We start from the raw sequence: 24408 nt of genomic DNA, 5'->3' as shown, positions 1-24408 counted from the left end.
ACCGTATATCCACTATTTGTTTGTCTGTCTTTTTTGCGGCTGAATCCGCTTCCTCTCTTCCATTTGCTTTGCTCACATTGCATTAACACACACACACGCACACACACACTTTCTGACTGTTAGGTTGCCTGACAGGGTCGTAATTGGGCTTGTCACTTGTGGAGTATGTGTGTGTGCGTGTGTGCACATGAGTGCCGTGTCATTGCAATGCGGGACCTGCCCCTGTCAAAGACAAGGTCAGGGGATAATTTAATCATTAAAGACCTCCTCTTCTCTCTTCTCCTCTCATCTCCCCGTCTCTCCTCATCTCCACCAACTAGCTGACGACGCCAGAAATGTCACACGTTGTCATCATTTAGCCTGTGTGTGTGTGTTCGTGTCTTTGTGCACGAGAATGTGTCTTTTGTGGTTTCCCAGGCTTTTGTGCTGCCGTCTCTCCTCTCTCTTGTACTGTGGGATTGAGGGTGTCAGACTGAGAAATCTGTCGCTTTTTCTTGCTGTTTGGTATTGTACTACACTGTCAGTTCAGTAGCTATGTCAGCATGACACACTCAGTATTATGGTTACTTAAATCAAATACCATTACTGTCAGAAAATTCATTTATTCATTTAAACTCATTTAGCTCAAATATTTTAGGGAATTCTAATACTAATAGGGAATTGGGAGAAAAATACAATAATTAAAATATAAATACATTTTTTATCTACTGTATTCTTAGAGATTTAAAACAGTAGTTACACCCTATGACTACCTGTTGCTTATATCTAGACAGATTAAATTAAAATCTCCAGTTCACCGACAGCACAAGCAGTCGACAATAAACGGTATATTTTCGAGGCGTTTCCCAAAATGGTGATTTGACAGTTTTCAACCTTAGTGATCATTTATGGGGGAGAAAAGTCATGCAAAAGAGTGAAACTGAGAGTTAATAAAAATTCTATAGGTGTGGAGAAACATTAATTGGAATAAGCGTTGGACAAAAAGATGGGTGAGGAGAATAATTCCTCTTTGAAAGAGTGTGTGTATGTGTGTGTGTGTGTGTGTGTGTGTGTGGGGGGGGGGGTAGGTGCCTCTTTAGGAGATGTACCTTCAGAAATGTAAATGTTCTTTTATGTTTTGCTGTCTAAAAGCAAAACGTACCCACGCTTATGAGCCAATGAATTAACCCTGACATGTTGGAGTCTCGTTGACCTGCTGGTGATGCATGTGGAGCGGGTGCTCATGTCTTGTCCTCTACTGCCCCCTGCAGGTCTGACGATGTGGAGAGCATGGTGAAGGTAAGACCTGAATGTGCCCACAGCGTTTGGAGAATGATGTGTCAGAACAAACGAACAGGGTTTACCTGTTTGAAATTAGTTTAGTGCAATATATGAAAACACAGAATCTTTTTTTTTTAAAACAGCTTTTTCTTGCTTATTCTTCACAACAAAATAGCTATTATAACCTATTTTCTCACCGTCTGCTACACACCAAGTTAGATATAGGGAGAATATACAGTATGACAAATGCCATCTGCTAACTTTTTATCTAAATCTCCTTACGGCACAGTGGCATACAGACAAAGAAATGTAGAGGATGGATCTTAGTTTGTTCCTCAAAGGGCAATTTTATGCAAGATAGTTTGCAAAAATGTAAAATAAGACATAATTGTTTATATCAAATGATATTAAACTGCATCTTTAGCCAGTAACCCGGTCTGTGATGTTAATTATGTCTCATACCTTCTATAAACTACAGTGTTAATGTACCGTGTTTTTCTTCTTTCCAGATTACTGAGCTCTTATACAAAGACGAGCGCTTCTCCAACGAAAGCTCCAATCCTGCTGGTAAGGAAAGATTTTTACACTGTTGTCACAGGCAAGTCGGAATATATGTGTGTGTGTGTGTGTGTGTGTGTGTGTGTGTGTGTGTGTGTGTGTGTGTGTGTGTGTGTGCGTGTGTGCGTGCGTGTGTGTGTGTGTGTGTTCAGTTTCATTAGCAGCAGACTGCTGACCAGTCCACTCCATGCCATGAAGCCTGTGTGTGTGTTTATGTGCAGGTGTGTGAGAGTGAAAGACGTGCTCTCTCCGTCGGAGGAAATAGAGCCTGGCTGCTGACACAGCGCTGAGTGGTTAAAGTGTATGAGAGTGTGTTTGTGTGTGTAAGTGTGGGACTGCATCTCTGGTCTGGCTGTGTGTGTTTGTGGAGTGTTAATGTCGCTCTGCATCAGTGTGTGTGTCACAGAGAGTCCCCAGCCCTGAGACTGGTGTGTGTGTTTGCTGGTGGGAGCGATGGAGACTGTTATCCATGTCACATCCCGTTAGACAACATCTGCGATCGTGTGTGTGCGTGTGTGCGTGTGTGTGTGAGAGAGAGAGTTGAAATAAGAGAAGGTTGTCACTGCCAGCCGTCGCACATTCACTCACACTGCAGCCCACAAGCAGCCTCTGTCAGCAGAAAGGACACACAAACACACACTCTGCAGAGGTTACAGAAAAAATTGTATAAATGCACAAATGGATGCAGTGACTGACACAGTGGCAAATGAAGTTTATTCCCAAGACAACTACTCACTCTCTCTGTGTGTGTTTGTTTTTTTTTGTGTGTGTGTGTGTGTGTGTGTGTGTGTGTGTGTGTTTCCATCCCGTCCAGAAGGGGTATCCTTCTTGTTGTACAGTCTGATCGACAACATGTCAGAGCAGGAGGTGCAGGCACAGGAAGACAAACTGAGAAAATTCTTCAATCAGCTAAAAGATCAGGTACTCACACACACACAAACATACACACACTCACACATACACATGCTCAGTGATGAGGTGACAAATACAAACACGCACACACACACACCATACATTCATACACCAATATACTGCATATCCCGTTCATTCATAACCTTCCCGCTTTAAAGGAGCTTACACACTCTGATCTGAGATGATTTGCAGTGTGTAATCAGACTCGGATTATTCACAATATACACACACACATACACACACACACTACAGAATAAACTCACACAACCTCCTCCCTCTGCTCTATTTCTGAAGAGTGAAGGTTTGAGTTGGGCCATCCAGACATGTCGTGGAAGATTAAATCATGTTTTACACTCTTTGGTGAAAGGTCACGTCTTAACTGGCCGTCCAGCGTGGAACCTTTTTGGAGGCACAGAATCGCCCTTAAATCAGACATCAGACAATATAGCTTTAAACAGAAACCAATAGTATCATCCATCATGTTATCCAGGATGCTGTGGAGCGAATTTGCCAAGTCGGACTCTTGATTTCATAGTGAAACACTCATGCTTGACGGATCAGGGTGAGCTCAGTAGGAGCTTGTGTGTCTGAAAGGACCCTGCTTAGCTCGTTGATTACACTCAATAAGTGTTTATCCTGGTAGAGCTGATGAACGATTAATATGAATCAGCATTGTCTATTGAAGAACAGTGTGTATTTAACATAAAGCAGAACAACAGCAAAATCCTCTGAGTAAACATCAGAGCTGCAACTAATGATTATTTTCCTTATCAATTTTGTCATTCATTATTTATCATATCATATCGTCATTTTGTCCGTTGATTCTTTTTTCATCCAAAAAAAAGTCAACAACCTACAGAACGGATGTCACCAAAACATTTTGTATGTTGTCCGGTTTAAATGCCAGTGTTTCCAGCGGCACATAAATGCAACATTATTTTCAGCAGTCATTTCTCCAGAAATTGCAAGCTCTGTGACAGCTTCTAAATTAAGCTAAGAGAAGAGAAACCCTGTTAAGGTTATTAAAGGCCTCTTTAGTTTACTAAGTGTGCGGACTATCTTCAGCTGCTGTTCACTTTGGTCTCAACCTTTGGCCTTTTAACACGTGAAACTCAACAGGTTGAGCTCCTGTTGTGCTGAGAGCTGATCTGTGCTTTGATGATGTTGATTTTTCCTCCTTCTGTCTCTTCTCTGCAGAACATAACAATTTCATTAAACATCTACAGAGGCATCAGGAACCTTCTGCAGTCTTACCACATCCCAGAGCTCATCAAGGTACAGAGCCTGACCTCCATATAGTTCAGTTTTTACTCTGAATGTTTTGTAGTTTGGTCACTTGAGAAAAGCATCAGTGTAATCGACAAACCACAAACAGCCAAAGGCTTCATGCCTTTTACATTGTGTACTGTTATTGTAGTCGCCCTAACGATGCAGATGTTGTTAACTGTGTGTGTGTGTGTGTGTGTGTGTGTGTGTGTGTGTGTTAGGATGTGATCACTTTGGTGGATCCCAAAGACAGAATGTCCATTGGCTCAGCTGTTCCCCGTGCTACTGTAAGTACGGCAGTGTGATGCAACATAATTGAAATTTACTCTCTCTATTGGAAAGATTTGTGTTGCTTGAATGCTTAAATTGTTAATGAATGCAGCACCACAAATGCCTCATAGTTTCCTTTAACGTTTGTCATTTTGTAAGCATCTCCTTTTCATCTGTGAGTAATTTAAACTTAAAAACAGAACTTGTGGAGATGAGTGTCTTATCAGCACAGGCTCATGTACACATGTGGTGGTGTATGTAGTTATTGATGAACATCTCTCTGTCTCCATCAGGGAATTGGAGTTAATGTGCAGGTGCTTGAGAGCAAATTGGCTGAGCTGAAAGCAGAGAACAAACCTTTAGGCTCCGTTCTCAAACAGGTCATCCAGGCTCTCTGTGTGGAGGAGGTAGGATTTGTTTTGGACAACTCGGCCTCACACAACCTCCCCTTCCTCGTGAAAATGAGTCGCTTTGTCTGCGCGTTTACCCCTGAGATTTGTCGTTTTTGTTTTGCGATCAGAACCTGCAGCGCGCCCTTGAGCTGAAGCAGCAGTACGAGGAGGAGGTGACAGTCAGCAGCTACACCATCCTCATCAACCAGTGCTGTCACCACAACAATGTGGAGGAGGCGCTCAACCTGAAGAGGGAACTGTGAGTAGAGCAGGACACACACACACCTACGCACAAGGCAATGCTGTGACCAGTAGTAGGCCATTAAAGTTTAACTTGAGTGGTATTAGGGGAGACAGTAATGCAGGGTCCGGACCCTCTGTTGACTGACTGGAACACAGGAAACTCTCCCGTCTTCCTCCCTTGTTTCTTTTTCTCGTCGCTCACCACCCGGTTTCAGCATCAAACTGAAGTCAGACAGCGCAGTAGATGAGTTGCATTACTGTAAATGGACTACATTAATCTAATCTGTCACTCGCCCTCTCTCTGTCCCTGTCTTTAGAAGTCGTAAGGACTCATCAGCAGTGCTGGATACCAATAAATACATCACCCTGGTCAGGGTGCTCTCCAAGAATGACAGAGTGGAGGGTAAGTTCCTCAAGGGCTGCAGCAAATTACCGCTTTGATTATTGGGTTGTCATTATTAATCATTCAGTCTATTGAGTGTCTTGGTAAGTAGTTCAAAATAAGTAACTTCTTCAAACTGCTTGTTTTTTTTCGGACCAACTGTCCAAACCCCAAAGATGATATAATTTTAGCTTAAAGCATTGAAAACAATTAATTGATTATCAGATTTTTTGTGTCTGTTGATTAATTGACTAATCCCACTAGTTCTTAGTTCCTCACTACTTTTTCTCTGACAGTAAGCCAGATCAAAGGAGATCAGGCTTGAACTTAAAAAGGCCTACAGATGTGTGTGTGTGTGTGTGTGTGTGTGTGTGTGTGCCTACAGATGTGTGTGTGTGTGTGTGTGTGTGTGTGTGTCACCAACTCTGTCACAATCTGTCTTTCTCCCTCCCTCAAACCACATTAGCCAGCCATTTCCAGAATGCTACGGTGGGTTTCCTTCAGCCCATCGAAGACCCAATTACCATCAGTTTTGCCGCTCTGCTTTTTGCACACAATGACAGGCAAAATGTTTCCCTTGTCTGTCCTCGCCTCTCCTCTCCTCCCCTTCCTTCGCTCTCTCTCGGGCTTCGTCTCTGTCTCTCTATCTGACCCTCTCTCCCCTGTTCTGTCTCCAAGCGTGTCATTCTCTCACCCCCCCCCACCCCACCCCACACACACACACACACACATACACACACACACACACACACACACACAACCACCCACCCGCGTCAGTTAGAAATGAGAGAGGGGGAAAATTACAGGACTGTGTGTATTTTTGCAGAATTATTGAAATCCGCCTTGATGCTAATGGCAGATCATGTCTACCGAAGTGCTTGAGCATTTCACACAAGTGCGCACACACACACACACACACACACAGTGACACGCAAATTTGCATGTGAATTCAAGCAAAAGGCATTTTGGTGGGCTCGACGGTTGGTGTGTCCATCTGTGTGTGTGTGTGTGTGTGTGTGTGTGTGTGTGTGTGTGTGTGTCGGGGTGTGTATAGGCAGCGCTAACGCATTTGCCATTAGCCAGAGTGTGCATATGGAGGGGGACGCTTGTCACCCACATTAGCACACATGGCTAACCTTGATGTTAGCCTGTCCCCACCCAGACGCTGGTCTGCCTGGCTTCCAGCACACACCAGGCCCAGTTGAAGATCATGTTTCCTGGCATCTTGCTTTATTTCTCGCCCTCTCTAATGGTTTGTTGTTTCGCCCTTGGTTCAAAGCATCCCATCCCACCTCACCAGGCAACTTTGTTTTTACAGCGGTTCATCCTTTTGACTTTATCCTTGCGTCACCTTCCTTCCACCTCTTCTACAATCCCTTTTAATGACCTCCTCTCTTTTTAATCTTTTTACTTTTCCTCGGCTAGTCCCTCAGCTATCATGTCAGACCTCACACACACACACATACACACACACACGCACACACACACTTACATGAAATACAAGCATGGAGCAGCAGAAACATTACATCAAGCAACACATTTATAAGTGCATTTATGAAGAGGTTAAGTACCCGAGGTTCCTCTCAAAACCATAACATGTACCTGTTGAGCCCCATATTAGGCTGCATTCACTCACACATTATCCGGCATGGGGAAAAAAAATGTAACCTCCCATTGTTGCCCCATGCACATTTTAAAATTGTTATTATGAATTATAAATTAACATGATTTTATCCAAAGTTTCCTTGCTGCCACAAATACTGTACCAATGATAATCAATATAATGATTAACTTGTGTCACTGGTGCTGTGAATAGTTGCTTCTTCATAAGCTACCACTGATACAGCAACTGTTGTGACAAATTTTGAGTTGAATAAGATTCAGGGAAGATTCATCACTTCATAACATCTAATGTGACATCTGTAAGTTTGGCCATTTTTTTTTAAACTTTAACCTTTGGAAGACACGAATCATACGCATAAAGGTTTCTGTTAAATTTGCACAATAAATTTGGGGTTCGTCAGTGTTCATCTTTGTAGGAGCTCAGTAACTGTTGCCACTGTCAACACCAGTGCCAAGTGCTAAACTTAACATGATGGTTAATGCTTTTTACTGGGCATTGTAATCTCACACAGTTAGGGGCACTGTAAAATAAATGTAGCATTAAAAAATGAATACACAAAATTAAAGCTGCCCCTAAACATGTAAAAATGCTTGTTTGGCCTCGAGTTGGGTTTGAATCTTTGGGTTGGGTTCAAACTTCATAAAACTTGCTGATACAAGTATCATATTGTTTGATCACTTTCTTTGTATAACCCATAGCAGAACGAGTGCCTCCTTTAGTCTATCCATCCTGAGAGCCAGTGAACATGCCAACAAGGGCTCCAAAACCCTGAACACCCCCCCTCACCTCCTCCTACCTTTGCTTTTCACCCTCCATTTTTTTTTTTTTTTTTTTTTAAATACACCTCTCATCTATCAGCAAGCATCTCTTTGACCTGCCCTTGCCCCTCTGCCTTCATCTGTCCATTCTCCCACTTTGGTAAATACAACTTGTTCTGGCTTTCGGTGGTTGTGGAATTGTGTGTGTGCGTGTGTGTGTGTCTGTTTTGGGAAAGAGACATCACTAGCAGTCAAGTCATGGAACATTAGATGAACCATTGGGCTGTGTGATGTCTGTTTACCTGGCCTGTCTGCCTCCCCATCTGTGTGTGTGTGTGTGTGTGTGTGTGTGTGGACTGGCTCGCTTTGCTGGCCACGATGCTCGGCTGAGCTGATGGATATGCATACTGTCTAAACGGACGGATAAAGGGAGAGATGGAGGTGGTACGGGGGGGGGGGGGGTTTGGACGGTGGACAGAGTGATGCTAGCTAGTGTAGCTCCATTTGGGCAGATCAACTCCAAGCCACTGGTCTCAGTGATTAGCGGGTCCGTCAGAGACTGATGGAGAGAGGTATGGATAGAAGGGGGAGGGAGGGAGACATGGAGAAAGACACAGAGAGTCAGAGAGCGAGAATAAGTTGCATCTCAACTGATAAACAGCACAGACTTGACAACAGATCAGCTCATTACAGGGCAATTGTTTAATGTTGATACCGCCATCTTTGGTCAGATTGTTTTCCTTTGAAACCTTTTGTACAGGAATTTTAGTGTTTTAATGTTGGAGTTTGTTCATGCTTTTGTTTAAAAATGACATGAGATACTTTAATAAATGTCCACTTTCCAGTTTAGTTGAAGCCCAGTTTGTCATCTTCCTCTCCCTGTTTACACTATTGATTCAAATGTAACTGGACCTCAGTTATCAGACAGCCCCACTGTGTTGGCACCTGTTGCTTAAGTAAGTACTAAATAGAAAATAACAGAGTAGGCATCATGCAAATGAATTGTCACATTAAGATAAAATACAGTAACACAATTAACAGAACATCTGGATGTGTCCTGACTGTATAGAAGCCGCAAGACTTTCCAAACATTGGGAACTCATCTCCACAGTGGCAGCTAAACCTGCAGCATGAATGGCTGTAGGTTAAACTGAGTTTACTCTACACGTTAGGGTCTGACTAACTCCAACACTCTAGGCTTTGACAGCAGAAGTCCTTTTTTTGCGTCATGCCTACTGTGAAGTGGATAATGTCTGTTTCTGTTGAAGGATCAACTAAATGGCAGCATACTAGAGGAAATGGGGAGTAGGAGCCTCAGACTTTCTGAATGCACAATGTTCTAATGTCGCGATCCTTTGAGATGCATATATTGCCAGTAACTTGAAGGTTTGCCCTCTTCCATTCTTCATCACTCTTCCATCACCCTCACCCAGCTATCCAAACTTTTACCTCTGACAAGCTTCACCCCTCGCTCATTGTCCTCCCTTTAGCAGTGTTTCCTCCATTGCTAGTCACCCTTACGCCACCCTTCCTCCCTCTATTTTCGCCTATCCCATTAAATCTCTGACAGCCTTTGGTTCCCATCGCCATAACAACTGGCACAGAGAGGTGGAGAGATGGAGAGACAGACTGAAATTAGGATGCCAAAGCACTCACCAGTGGCCTTGTCCCTCATCCCACAAGTGTGTGTGTGTGTGTGTGTGTGTGTTTGTGTGTGTGTGTGTGTGTGTGTTCCCAGTAGAGAGTGACACTCCTGTATTAGGGATTTTGTTATATTACCAGCTACTTAGGTGTTAGTGTCATTAGACCCACATTGTTCACTTTAACTTTATTTGCTTTCCTGCTTTTGTGTCTGCGTTTGCTACAAATTTCACCGACATAAGGAGCAAGGATTTTTGTTGAGTGAATTTTAAGGTGCCAGTATTGCCTGCAGTTGGAGGACTGGCTTAATGCACATTATTCAAATGTATTCTGTGTCTCTGCGTCTCTCCATTTCCTCCATTCCTCTTGGTCATGCTGTATAGATTAGTATCTGTGGTGGAGAGCGGCTGTATCGCTGTCAGCCCATTAGGAGCTGTCTAAATAGACAGTAAACGCATCTTAATTACCTTACTCTGATACACCACATATGCACACATACACACACGCTCTCCCTTTTCACCATTTAGCCCCGTGTGTTGGCCAGATGGGCGCGTGGCCCAGTAAAAAGCCCTCCATTACTGGCTGGACTTGACCAAACCGATCCACCCCTCAGCCCGCTTACCGGGGTCTCACTGGGGCCACTGTGGGCCCTTGTCGCCACATACCTATAATTTAGCCCCCCAAGTGCTTTCCACATGGCCACGGCAAAAAGCCGGCCTCCATTGTAGGGGTCTGGTAATTGTAGTCTCGTTTAGAAAACCGCAAGTAGCAATTAGCGCAGAGTTGGCATTATACGGGGTTGGATTTTCATCCCCGCTGGGCGCAAAATGCTGTTTTAATATGGGTTTGTTTTCCCCACATGGAATTAGCTAAAGGGGCCTTTTATCATATTCACACACCCTACTCTTCTCTCAGCCAAGCTCTGCCCACCTCTCGCTGTCTCTCTCCTCATCTCTCTGCAGTATCTCTCTTTCTCCTTGTCTTTTGTTCTTTTCGTTCATCCTTTTGTCTTTACTTCTAAATCCCTCTCACCGTCACTTTATCTTTTGATAGAGAGGCTGAAAGTCTCTCACACCTCATCTTATCAAAGCGTCACGCGTGTTGAGAGTTTGAACGTTTCTTAACAATGACAGTTTCTGTGTGTTTGTTTCATCTTCCCTCCGTCACAGAGGCGGTGGACATCCTGAAGGAGATGAAAGAGAAGGAGGTGGCAATAACTGACGCACACGTCGTCATGCTTTTCCACACACTCAACGCCCTAGCGGCCAAAGGCGACGTGCCTGTCATCCAACAGCTGCAGGACACCATCTTTACCCTTGGTCTGGCCAAGCCCTCCGCCAATCTCTGTTCACCTCTGATCACTGCCTACCTGGAGAGGTACGACGGTCACCAGTCACACTGACACTGATTTAAGCAATCATACACACACGCACAGACAAACACACTTTGCTCATGTACTCGCAGAATTAATGTTGAAACATTTTTATTTTTTTTATTTCTATCATTGGATCATTTTTTTTATTTTTGAAGTTCTTCACTAAGCAGCCAGAAAGCTCAGTGTTGTTGTCATATTTGTGTCTTCATCAGCCAAATCCAGTTGCCAGGTGTGTGTATGTATGTGTGTCTCAATGAGTCACTCATCCCTCCCTGTGATCATAGCTGAGGTTACATTCTGGGTCAGCGATTCAGACAGAGAGAGGATGTGGAAATTGCACATTTATGTGTGTGTGTGTTGTTAGAGCCAGGTTTTGTTTGTTTGAGGATTCACCAGCTGCAACCTCTCCCATGAGCCCCCACCCCTGATCTCCTGAAACACCCACTGCTATACTCCAAGGTGGAAGTGTGTGTGTATGTGTGGTGAGAGATGGCCATCGATGCTTCTTCCCATAATACAAATATGCAAATTACCATTACCAAACACTGGCTGTGGGGTCACTGGTATTGCCCCACCCCTCAACTCTATTCAGATTGTGTGTGTGTTATTCAGTGTGTGTGTGTGTGTTCTATTTGTCAGAGCAGCTTTTAAGTAGATCAGCTCATTAGCATGTTAATTATGTACAGAGCACTAATTGCTGGATTTAACACAGGCGCGCCGTTAGGGGCCCGCCACTACACACACACATGACCTGCACATGCTTTCATACACACTGTTTACTTCTAGTGTACATGCTGCAGCAGAGGTAGACCTTTGCAAATGAAGCTCATGCACACACACACACACACACACACACACACACACACACACAGCTCAGACTATCACACACACTCTGGTGCTCCCCTGCCGCTGTTTGTTTTGCTGTAAGTCTGGTCTCTGGTACAAACAGAGTTTCCAGGTTCACTCGTTAATCACTGCCTCTGTGAGATTAGCAGGCTAATTTACTTCTGGGTCATCAACAGCAGCCAAAACGTGCGCACACACACACACACACCAGCTTCACACAATGTTCACAAATCAAGTGCCAGTTGTACTTCCTCCAAATGGTCCTGCAGTGAACATACACTAATGAACACAAGTGAACAAGCTTGCTGCTGCTCTTCTTTCATCATCATCTGTCTTGTGTTGTTGCTACATTTGTTTTTGAGCTGGCTGGTTGTTAAGACTTGGAAATAGTCAACAAAACTGATGTGCAGATAAAGTTTATTAGACAGAGTGGTCCACTTCACCTGAACGTTGGATAGATTGGCATTTGGACTGTTAATATTCCATAAACAATGCACATCTTTATTGAAGCTCTTCTCATTTTCACTCTCTAAACCAGCTTTGATTGAACAGATCTCTCTCTGCAGGAGTCGCATAATGACTGACTGGCTCATCTCAAACATCGGTTTCAGGCACTGAATAGCCTTGAAAGCGCTTAGATGAATAACAAGTAAATAAGCTCTGTCAGAAAGTCTTGTGTTGTAACTGCAGCTTCACAGAGTGAAACTAATCACGGCCATGACACTAATCATCAGTTTTTCTTTTCATTTGCTTCAGTTTTCATTGGCATCAACAAAATGACTTGTAAGGCTCTAATATTCTTAGTTTCATCATGAAACACTCAGTGTTAGTCTTTTGGAAATGAATCATTTTATAAATGTGTCTCTTGAGAAGTTGCATAAAATGTGTGAAACAGTGAAGAATGTAAAGCAGCTCCAGCAGTGGTTCAGCCAAGCCTCAGGGCAGGTTTGAGCACCACAACACTTGACTTATGTGCTCCAGTTGTCTCTCTCGTCTCTGTTCTTCTCTTTTTTTATCTTTTATCTTCATCCCTTCGTCTCCACCTTTTCATTCCGTCAGTCAGCGGACAAACAGACAGTCGAGAGGAGGAGGGACGGAGGGGAAGCGATAAAAGAGGACAAAGCAGACATCACTCCCGCCTGCATCCGTCTCATCGCCGCGTCAGCGCTAATGACTTAATGAACACTTCTCCGGCAGATTAGCCCTTGACAGCCCATCATACGCACCGCCCCGTTAGCCTTCATGCCCGTCCGCTCGGTATTGTGTGTGCTAACCCACTACTATGCTAGCTGGCAGCTAGCTAAGGTTGCCACATCCTTATGGAAATGATTAGCGACAGGAAATGCTAATGAGTCCAACAAAATGAAGAGCTGGCAGGACGTGTATCATAAGGCGGCAACAGTGGCGATAAGATAGGAGGAGAAGGAGGAAGGTAGAGAGCTGACGAGAGATGAGTGGCTCAGAGGACAATACCTCATTCACTCCCACTCTTCTCTGCTGTCTCCATACAAGGAGTTTAAGTGAGTCCAAAAAGAGAAAAAAAATGTAATTTTCCATAGATGAATGGAAGCAGCCCCAGGTGAAGTAAATGAGAAGACAAGCAGAGGAAAAGATTGGTGAATAACAAAGAAAAAGAGATGATGAAACTCCAGCTCAACACAGCTCCATTAAGCGCTGAACTTGTGATCTTAAAGGGAACTAATCAGAGTTTTGTACGTAAAACATTGACTGTCTGTTGTGAACATAGTCACTGAAGCACAGAGGATATTCACTACCCAGATAGCAGAATAAATCCGGGCCATACTTGGCACACATGCATTGATTTCTTCTGGCCCAAATCTGGCTCATATACAGCGTGAATCTCAGATGGTACTTCCTCATCTGGACCAATTCTGGCACACACAGAAATTCTTGCAGCTGTGAGACAATACCGGAGGATAACAGCTGAATCAGCCCAGATGTGGAAGCATGTGGGCCAGGCTCGGGCCGACGACACAGGCATATGTTGGGCCAGAAGTTTCATTTTGCTATCTGGGTCGTCTTTGCAGTTGCCCACAGCCTAATTTAGCTCCTTGTTTTGATTTTCCAGCCCCTCTCATCACTGTTGTTCCCTGCTGCAGAAGGCAACTGGTTTCAGCTGTACACCACCAACAAACGGCAAGCAAGCAGTTATTGTCTAGCTGGTAAAGGAAATTGATTATTTAGCAGCAAATAGCCAGAGATATTTCTCACAGGAGTTGATAGGGAGTTAAACAGAGAGTGGATGTTGGACTTCAATTGGTCATGTGGTCTGTCTGTCTTCTGGATGTGTAAATGCTATCGGCTGTAAGCTAAGACACATCAACTTTATAAGGTGATAATATGTCAGATATTGTGTTGTCAGCTTGTTTGACTGCCCCTGAGCAGCAAAAATAATGAGTGTGTGGGTATTGGCGTGAACATTAGTAAGTGCCATTCTTCAGCATGTGTAACAGCGGGCTAGTGGTGTCATGATCACGGTCTCATTTGCACTTCGACACCGCGTCCTCCCCCATGCGAGGACAGTGGCTTGATAACAGGCCTGCCGATCTCCCCCGAACAAAAGAAGGGGACGGAGAGGGAGAAAAAGAAGGAGGGAGTGAGATGAAATGAGCTTCCTTGTCTAATCCTTCAGGTTTCCACCGAGCAAAGCGCTCGTTATTTTTTCAGGGCTTAATTGGCTGGAAAGTGGCTGACATGCAAAGTTGGGGACATTAACAGGGCTGTGCGCCGCAGTAAATGGCAACGCAAAGTGACAGTTAAATTGTACCTAGGGGAAATTATCCATCTTTCGACATCCTTAGCTCTTTTTTTGGGGTGGATCGGCAGGCGGAGAGAGGGGGAGTGAGGGTGGCAGAGGGGGTGTAATTGCAACACCAGGCCCTTTTTTCTGCCAAGAATGATGGGGTGTGTTTTTTTTTTTTTTTTTTTAACGTGTCTCATTAGGAAGGAGGGATTATAAGTAGATGTGGAGGAGCTTGACGGAGGAATGAATGGGGTGGACAGCTAGAAAGGATGAAACAAAAGTGGAGAGGGAGTTTTGAAACATCCACCAACATGACTTGGCGACAGTTTGTTGAAATGGCTCCAGTGGAAAAGCCTTGTTTACCACACCGCAACAGTTAAGTTCACTGTGCGTATAAGCCACATTATGTTAAATTAAAAAAGCGACGCTATGCACTTTTTTTCTCGTCCTTGTCTCATTTTTGGAGTAAATTGCGTACCCACGTCCCCCCCTCCTCGTTCTCGTTCTATCTCCAAACTCTTTCTCTCATTTTCAAAAATCTCTTAGTCTCTCTTCTGTGTTGTTCAATCAGACTGTTGTGCAGTTGAACAGCCTCTTGACTGGCGCTGCTGAATAATGTTGTCCCTCTTCATTTCAATTAGTGGACCTCTTTACCTTCCAACCCTAATCACGCCATTCCTCCTCCCTCCATCGCTCTCTTCTTCTCCTGCCTCACAGGAGCCGAACTCAAGGTCATACCATTTTTTTCTGGTTTGTTGGTCTTTTCGGGCATATTTCTCTTATCCGCTTGTCTAATTGATACAAGGAGAAAACACTTCAGAAATTATACCTGTTCACTCTCAATCTCTCTCTCTCATGGTTTGTCTATCTGTCTCTTTCTCACTCACTTACTCTGCCCCCTGCCTCCCCCATGGGTGCCCTATCTGCTTTGACCTCTGTGTGATTGACATGGTAATTACCCAATCAACAGATTGATGGCAGTGCTGTCACAATAGAGGGGATTGAAGTGGTCTCTCTCCCTCCCCCTTCTCTCCGCTTCTCGTTCTTTTGCTTCCTTTCCCCATCTCTTACTTCTCTCGTTATCACTCCATCAGGCGCACTCATCCTCTCTCTACACGCTCTTTTGTTTGTTCGTCCGCTCGTGAGGGATGGGCCGAGTGGGGGGGGTAGACCGAGCAAGAAAAGGATGACATGAGACGAAGGGAGCGAGCTGCTGGTGGTAGGGGGGCTCTAATGTTGTTGCCATATTTCTGCTAAATTGCTCAGCTGGGGGGCGAGGTCGTCAGAGGGGAGCGAAAGCTGACAGCATGGAATCAAAAGGAGGATGGTGAGGCGAAAAAGACGAGGAAGAAAGGAAGGAGGAGAGAGGGAAGATCAGGTGGAAAGGGAAATGAGGGAAGAGGAAATGAGGGGTTAAAGGGGGTTGGAGAGGACAAAAGAGGAGAAAGAGCGAAAGAAGTTGGGAAGACGTGAGAGGAGCTGAGCAGAGAGGGTAAAGATCAGTCGAGTCCTTTTGTCTGTTGCATTGCTTCCCCTCTAAAAGCCTGTCCAGAGGGATATTAGCCGCTCGCAGACAGGTGTGTGTGTGTGAGTGTGCCTGATTGTGTGAGAATGATGTATTGGGGCCAAAAGGCTTCATCACCCACAGTTGTGCTGTCATGAATTCAAAGGCCTGTATTGTTGTGGTAGGTCATAGTGCTTGAATAGGAGGTCACAGGGTTAACACCCCATGATACACTCTCGATTCTCTACCGACACAGTCCCGTCCATGACAGATTGGACGGCCCTGACATCTAACTCGTTTTCTGCTCTCTCTCCCAACTCTCCCTGCGTGTATTTGTGTGTGTGCGTGTGTGTGTGTGTGTGTGTGTGTGTGTGTGTGTGTGTGTATGTCCGTCCATCCACATACCTGCAGAAAGGACCTGCCCGGAGCTCTAGAGGCAGTGCTGGAGTGTCAGAAGCGCTACAACCACATGCCTCGCATCCACGACATCCTCGTCGCGCTGGTGGAGAAAGGAGACACCGAACTGCTGCAGAAAGGTTACACATTTGTCTGTTCGGACCACACACTCTGTCAAACACTCATCTTTGACTGCTCCATCAATCTAGCGCTAAAACAACCATTAAGTCGATGGAAACATTTATTGACAATTTCGATCATTAACTTCAGTAGGTCACCAAGCATTTGCGGTTTCCAGCCCCTCAAATGTGAAGAGTTAGAGTCGCTAATCCAAAGTGCCCGTGCAGTGTTTGCATTAAATGTGCACGTAACAAGTGCCAACAATTCCGAGAGTGTAAGAGGGGCAGAGAGTGAGAGAGGTTCAGACCGGGGTTGCGGTGAAGCACGTTGGCAGATCACGGTTTGAACAGTCTCCCTGCATGTCGACAGCAACGCAGTGAAAAGGTCAAGTTCAATGTGCCGCAGGGGCAAGTGGCTCTGGAGTGCGTAAAGGTTGAAACTGTGGAGTGAAGCACCTCTCCACCTCCCATCCCTCCCACCCTCATCTCTGACCCCCTCCCCCCTGAGGTGACAGACCCTTAGAGTCACCGTCAAAAAAACAAAATGACTTTTACAACAGTTGTCTGACAGAGGCCAGCATGTTAACCAGTGCCAATCAGTGGATCTTGACACATTATTCTGTCTCCCACTCCCCTCATTTAAAGTAGAGAGAGGTGACTTGTAACATAAACTTTAAATCTCACTCGATCTGACGGCATTGTGAGTACATGTTGAGTGCTGCAGCCTGCTGCACCCTGGCTCGCTCCTGTGGACCCATGCTGTCGCGGTGCATGGGTGGTATGAAAATTCCCCTTAAAATACACCATGTGAAAGAAAAGCAGAAACGTACTGCAACCGTCAAACGCTCATCCTTCCAACAGACTGACCTTCAGTGGTCCAAAACACACTAAAAGCATGACACGGCTTGTCAAAAGACCGTCGCTCACATGTCTGACCTTGGTTTGAGCTCGAGCGTCAACAAAAAACTAAAATATGGAGTTTTTCTGAGGTTCTGAGAGGAAGAAGTCACCAAACATGCTTTTAACCCGGACATGTCTACGGGTGCAGTAGAGGGAAAGTGAATGAATTTGTTTTGTTAATGAGATGATGTGGTTCAGTCTTCCACTAAAGCTTCAGATTAGGATGTGCGCATATGAAACACAACCTAAATTTAGTCTCGAACTTGTCTGAAAACTTGCCCACATTAAATCTTGACCCAAAATTAATTTCTGAGTGATTTAAGTCCAAAATGCAAAATGGCACCACTTTGTTCTTTCAGTTGACTTCAGATGACACAAGTAAAAGGGAGAGGGATTATTCTTTCTTCCTCTGCTTTGCTGAATATGCTGGATAACTGAAAGTTTGCTGTGAGTGTGTGTATGTGTCTGTCTGTGTGTGTGGTACCTGTCCTGAAGCTGCTGGACAGAGATAATACATAACGCTGAGCAGAGCGCTTTAGCAAGTTTACCAGGAGAGCTTAGGCTTTCATTCGGGACTTGTGTGTGTGTGTGTGTGTGTGTGTGTGTGTGTGTGTGTGTTTGTTTGAGAGCAGGCTTGATACGGCTGTTTTGTGCCTGGGACATTGTGCCAAATAATGGATTCAGAGTGAAAGCATGAAGTGTGTGTTTGTTCACCTTGTAGTCAATTTTATTCATGACCTTTCTCTGCTCTGTTTCCCCACCTGCCTGTCTCTCTCTTCAGCCATGGACTTCATAAGTCAGGAGCGAGGGGAGATGAATATGCTGTATGATCTGTGCTTTGCGTTCCTGCAGTCGGGCCGCTACCGTGAGGCTCGCAAGGTCATTGAGGTAAACGAACACAACACTGCTTATTCCTGAAACCAATGTATTTAGTTGTAGGATGTAGTGACTTATTTATTATACCATGTAGCATCATGTCTGTGACACAGTATGTAAAAATATCCTATATATTGTCACCACATTCAGATGTTTCTCATAATAACCAACCTAAATTTATATTGTTTCTTAGTGATCTCAAAGCAAGTTCAGCGAGAAATAATCATTTCTAACGATGGAACATTAACAGTGCCTTATTTCACTGCTATGCAAACTGTGTATGAAGGGACGAGCGGTATCTGTATTTGATCTTCCTGGTTTGACCACACTCATCCAGCGCTGTGTGCTGTACTTATCTAAAATCTGCCTAATTCCCGCCAAAGATGTACTTCTTTTTTTCTCTTTTCTTTTTTTTTTTTAGTTTCTTTCCCCTCGGTTGGAACAGAATGACACATAAGAGCTTTCATTCATATTCTGGTTCCACTTCACTAACTGTGAAACAGCTGAAGTGAATAGCTCTCGTCTCTCTATTTGAAGCATCCGCGGTTTGTTGTTCGACTACCACTTGCTGCATCTGATCTCAATAGATAATTAGATTCTCAATCACACCTACAGCTACCTGATGAAAAATAGTTAGATAAAAATCCTCTGCCTGACTGTCAGGAGCCAAAGAGGTCATGCAGGATGGAATTGCCAAACTCTTTTTTTTTTTTTGTCATTGTAGCTCGTCTGACCTGAATATTTCATGAATATTTATATCTTTGTCATCTTAAGTCCTGATATAAAACCCTGTAGATTAGTGTGAGAAAAATAGAAAGGCAAAGCAGGCAGATAAGAAGCGATTTTCACATGGATAAAAAAAATGGATGGGCAGTCAGGGACTGGAGGACAGAGAGATTGATGATTAAATGAATAGAGGGATGAGCTTGACATAAGAGGAAGAGAAACAAGGCCATTATGTTTCCTGATCAGGATGAGAACAAAACGGAAGAAAAAAATAACTTAACTCCCTCGCTCTGACTCTCTCTCTCATGTCCTGTTGTGCACTAAAAGAGGGATTTGTCCCTCTTGAGGATTTTCAAACCCTCTTAAATATTACTGACATGTTGTTATTATTGTGGCTCTCATTCCCCTTCTGCTAGATTGTGTGGCTGTTATCCTACATGCCAGTGGTGTGTGAGATTGGTGATGCCTCGTAAATAGACTTACAGATGTACATGCTGACACGATGTCGATGAAGGATGTAGGGTAGAGTGACAAAAGCTCAACTGCGTCACCCCATCTGTTGGGTTTTAGCTTGAGGGTTTGACTGGTTTGCCATGGACACACAGCGTGAGGTTGAGGTTTTTGGGCCATTTTTGGCTTTATTACAATGAGGACAGTGAGAGAGAGAGACAGGGAGGTTAGGGGAGAGAGAGGGGATGACATGCAGCAAAGGGCCTAGGTTGGACTCAAACCCAGGCTGCTGCGGTAAGGCCTGCGCTCTGCCAGGTGAGCCACTGGGGCGCCCGAGAAAATCAAGTTTTTACCCTCGTTAACGTGTCCATACGGTGTTTTTTATTTAATAATAGACATATCATGAGCGAAATAAGCAGTCAAAGCCATGACCGCCTATTTAAACCCTGACACTGCTGGGAATCGACAACGACCTCATAAAAATGGATTCAGGCAGCCAGTGATTCATATGTTTTAGAACCTGTGGAACCAATCCCTTCAACTCACTGAGGCTCAAACACGTGGCTGAGTCTCTCCGATATTTCCTCTAACACTAAACATCTGGATACACTCTGCTCTTTCACCTGGCAACGCAGAACAAGCAACGGTGGTCAGGGCCTGATGCAGATTTCTCCATTAGGAAGTAAGCGTAGATTTGCTTCAAGCCCCGGTTCTCCATTTTTTTCACCTTTTTATGTGGGTAAATCATGTTAAACAAAGATATTAATCATATATTAATCATAGCAGAGTATTTTTACTCAGTTTAAAACATGTCTGGAGTCGTACAAAACTAAAACGGTGAGATAGAGCTGAGGTGAACTGCACAGGCAGATGATAACTCTCTGTAGTCGGTGACCCCTTTCACATTACACATCGGCATTTCATCCATTGTTTATATAATAATATTGATTAATGCAACTTTAAAGCAGAATCAGCTGAGTGACAGTGAGTGGTGGTGACCTTGGATCCACAGAGGTGCCAGTTTAGTGCAGTATAATCAGGAAAAGGCAAAAACTGTCACTGAGATGATACATTTCACAAACGGAGGCCCAGTTAACCAGTGAAGATGTTTCGATCAAAGTCTGTGAACAGAAAGTCCACTCCTGAACTGTCACTTATTCTCCTTTGCATGACGATGGATATAGTGCTCAGGTGATATATAACTCAAATAGAGTCATATCTATCACTCAAATATGCAAACACACACACTCAAACACACAAATGCTTTTTTTCTCCCCTGTGAGAGCGTCAAGTGGTAGTCCAGAGTGGTGTCTCTCTTTAGACTGTGTTTGGTATAATTGGCAGCTGATTAATCACAGCTAATTAAATGTAATGATAGAGAAAGGTGGCCAATTTTGTGCTAAATGGTCATGGTTAGGTAGAGGATTGTCAGGTGGCCGGGCCTATTATTGTGGCACGCGTGTGTGTGTGATGGTCAAGGTTAGGTAGTATTGCTAAAGAGTGGTGAGCCATTATGTGTTTTTGTGTTAGGGAGAGGGGTTTGGCCGTGTGTGCGTGTGCATGTGTTCGTGTGTGTGTGTGTGTGTGGACTAAGTGGCCAGGTGATTAGTGGAATTACAACATTAGGAATTGAGATGGAGAGGGTTTGTTAAGTGGAGGTGAGACGAGGTCGGCTCTATCTTTTTTATTTTTGTGTACATGCTCATAAGGATGAGAGAGAAACCTGTAAAGTTTCAGCATCCAAAGGCCACACAAGACTCTCAAAGAGGCAGAGTAATGCCTGTAATACACTCTGCTGTTTGTGTGTGTGTGTCAGAGGATTGTCTTAATAATCGGACCTTTTCCATTATCTCTTTCAGAAAGTGAGAATGTCTGTGCTGTTTTTTGTTTGTTTCCTCTTTGTATTCTTTTGATCCACCCATGCATGCGTAAATTATGTGCCTTCTTATTTCTGGGGATTTTGTTTTCTGCCCAGATTAGGGAGATTTGTCTCGACGGATTCAAAAATCCCAAACATATTCATATGTGTGCGTGTGTTTGCGAGTAGATGTGCGAAAGGCTGCTTTGTGCCCGCAAGACTTTACCAAGTAAAAGGAGTCGCAGGCACAAAAAAAAAAAAAAAGATGGAGCACTTGCACTGGGCCTTAGTCTCTAAGAAGATTAGACAGACTGAGAGAGAGAGTGAGTGCAACACATTTTAATTTGTCCCTTTGGCTGGTTGGGTAAGAACATAATGCCTTTGCCTGGGCCGGATGGAGAGGCAGGGGAAAAGACCGAGGAGGAGCACGGGAGATTTGGAGGAAGAGGGAGGGATTGAGAGAAGTGGGGATTGAAAGAGGAAAGGATGAAGGTAGTGAGGGATGGGCAGAGAAAGGGATGAAGCCCATCTTTTCTTGACTTTCCCCTCCCTCTCACAGTATGATGGGCTCCCATCAAAGAGGCCAGCGGGAATTGAGCGCTGTTGATCCCCGTTCAGATTAACTTCCTGGCAGATCGTTCTGTTTCTCTCTCTCTCTCTCTCTCTCTCTCTCTCTCTCTCTTTTTTTTTCTCAGACAGATTACCAGTAAAGAGAGGGAGGGTGAGATTTCTCAGTCCTAGTCTTATTCAGATTGTATCAAAGCCCCAAGAGATAGATGAAATCCTGATCACTGTTATTCCATGATAATAATCACATAGTCACTCCACATATCAGGCTAAATCTGAGCTACATGAGCCTGGAGATCAATCTATGTCAGCCCTTATTTGACAGCTCACACACTCAATTTATCTGTAAATCATTGCTGCCCTAAACGTAAGGTTTACAGCAGGTGGGACTTTATACTCAGCACATTTTAATCCTAAACTCATATTCTTCTATGTTCTATTTTTATATTTTTTAAATTAGCATCTGATGTTAAGAGAATATTGAGAAGTCTTTTCTCTTTTCTCGACCTGATCAGCTCTTTCTTTTTCTCCACTCAAATCTTTGTTACAAGAGATTTCCAAAAATAAAATAATAACCATGACAACAACAACAAAACCTTTGGGGGAAATTCAATATCGCAATATTATTTATGTAGTAAAGTTGTTGGATTGTTTGTGTAGCTCTGTTCCAGTGTCATGGTTTTGAGTCGTAAATAAATTAAAGTTTTTCTGTTTTTCTTCTGTCTTCTTTAATCTCCGAATATGAGTCGGTTTTTCATAAAGAAGACTCACAGATTATTATATCAGTTCCAACCAGGGATCACCAGTTTAATTGTTAAATTAAAGCAACAGTGCTAAACACCAAAATATGAATTCATATGTTTTGTATCATTGGAAAATTAATGTCATATCTCTTTTGGACTGTTGAAATAAGCAAGTTAACCTTAAAGTAACGTTGCCTTGAGTTCTTTCTGATGTTATACTAACTACACGATCAATCAGTAAACAACAAAATAATCAAAATGATGAAATGAAAATAGTCTTGAGTTGCTGCCACACTGTGCAGCTCTGATGTCATACACTCCTCTAAACACAACTGTATTCCCAATTGTGTTACAGTATGTGTATAGTGATGCACTGCGCTGTGGCTTTTATGTACCTGCATGATGTGAGCCCGCTCAAGGCCACACAGACATTAACTTCTATCTGACAAATACATCAGTGTGATGTTAATGTGAAACCACTGCACTGATCTTATTTTTTAAACTGGTGAAATGTGCATCTATATTGATTCTTATATGAGCCTGTAATAAGTTTACATGGAATAATAGCAATATTTAAAATGCTGATAAGGCTGGATGGGTCTGTATGGATCAATAGGCAGTTACCGTATAGATACTGCTTTAAGAGTTATATATATTTTTAACCTATATTTCATTGACTTGCTACATAAATCATGCTTGTACAGTTATTTATTTTATTTTCATGGTCCGGTTAATATCCAGACAACCTGACTAGGTTGGATGCTGTAAGCAGACTGGATCCTTTTCAGCCTAATGTATAAAACATCCACATAATTATCACATTCCACACACTGACATTCAGCAGATGGTCAGTGCAGCTGCAGTTTGCCTATACTGTTATTTATCTGCTCTCTGTATTATTTCCTCAAAAATTCTCATCTGTTTTAATGTTTGCAGACCCCCGGGCTGAGGGCAAGGCCTGGACGCCTGCAGTGGTATGCAGAGAAATGCATTCTTGCCAACCAGGTAACACGCCCGCCCACACAGACAAACATAACAGCCTGCAATAATCAAGGCCACGAAGAGGAAAGCGAAAAAAGAAAATTGAAAATACAAAAATTCCAACTTTAATCATATATTGTTGTGTTTGTGTGTATATAGATGGAGGCCTTGGAGCAGATGGTAGACATGACGGCCAAGCTGTTTCAGTGCGACAGAGATGAGATGTACAGTTACATCCTCCGCCTGTGCAGTAAGTTTCTTTCTTTCTGCTTCGTCCGTCTGTTTGTGTGTGGGTGTATTTGACCTCCTATTTACCTGCAATCCCCTCGTGCTGTCGTGACCCACCAACTCTGGATGGGTTGTGAGCGAGCGTGTGTGTGTGTGTGTGTGTGTGTGTGTGTGTGTGTGTGTGTGAGAGTGAGAGAGTGAAGGAGAATGGGATCACTCAGAAGTAAGCAGAAGACATGGTGTGATTGCTGCAGAGGAGCGCAGAGCAGATAACAGTTGTGATTGGAGTGTTGAAGCTGATTGTCAACCCATTACCCCCACTTCCCTGCGTGAACACACACACACACACACACACACACACACACACACCACTAGTTAGTGTGTTTCCTAAATTACAGCATAGTTGAGGGTCAGTCAGTTGATCAGATTAGTACTTTGATTGACCTCTGTCAGCATGGAGCGCTTTGACCGACTGTACAAGCACACGTGTCATGGCTCTCATAAATTAAATGAGAACAAACCTTTTCTCATTCCCGCTGCTTTCTTGTTTCTTGTTTTCAGAGAAGACAAACAACTGGGAGAAGGCCGAGGCGCTGTGGACAAAAATGCAGGAGGAGAACATCATTCCCAAGGAGAGGACATTGCGTATGCTGGCAGACATCCTGAAGAGTAATGGCCAGAAGGTGCCCTTCGAAGTGCCTGAGGTAAAACGTCAGCTTTATAATCCATACATCCCAATAACGCTCATTAGACAGATGTGTTATTCAGA

At 43.8% G+C, this 24408-nt stretch overlaps 1 protein-coding gene across 1 annotated transcript in view; it reads left to right on the top strand.

The window, feature by feature from the left end:
- The window catches only part of lrpprc (leucine-rich pentatricopeptide repeat containing), a 57129-nt gene that overhangs the window by 14172 nt on the left and 18549 nt on the right, over nucleotides 1-24408 (top strand). Inside the window, exons 15-28 of the mRNA XM_023394418.2 lie at nucleotides 1251-1278; nucleotides 1770-1827; nucleotides 2633-2739; nucleotides 3928-4005; nucleotides 4218-4283; nucleotides 4560-4673; nucleotides 4787-4917; nucleotides 5219-5304; nucleotides 10476-10683; nucleotides 16207-16331; nucleotides 17992-18098; nucleotides 23367-23435; nucleotides 23571-23661; nucleotides 24201-24343. Coding sequence (XP_023250186.1) covers nucleotides 1251-1278; nucleotides 1770-1827; nucleotides 2633-2739; nucleotides 3928-4005; nucleotides 4218-4283; nucleotides 4560-4673; nucleotides 4787-4917; nucleotides 5219-5304; nucleotides 10476-10683; nucleotides 16207-16331; nucleotides 17992-18098; nucleotides 23367-23435; nucleotides 23571-23661; nucleotides 24201-24343 — 1411 coding nt within the window. The remainder of the gene's footprint in view (nucleotides 1-1250; nucleotides 1279-1769; nucleotides 1828-2632; nucleotides 2740-3927; nucleotides 4006-4217; nucleotides 4284-4559; nucleotides 4674-4786; nucleotides 4918-5218; nucleotides 5305-10475; nucleotides 10684-16206; nucleotides 16332-17991; nucleotides 18099-23366; nucleotides 23436-23570; nucleotides 23662-24200; nucleotides 24344-24408) is intronic.

The sequence above is a fragment of the Seriola lalandi genome, unplaced genomic scaffold (assembly GCF_002814215.2).
Source record: "Seriola lalandi dorsalis isolate HSWRI2012SDOR001 ecotype SW California unplaced genomic scaffold, Sedor1 jcf7180002054948, whole genome shotgun sequence".
In the NCBI taxonomy this organism is placed as follows: Eukaryota; Metazoa; Chordata; class Actinopteri; order Carangiformes; family Carangidae; genus Seriola; species Seriola lalandi.
The sequence above is the reverse complement of the archived record's forward strand: the minus strand, read 5'-3'. Positions and strand labels throughout refer to the sequence as shown.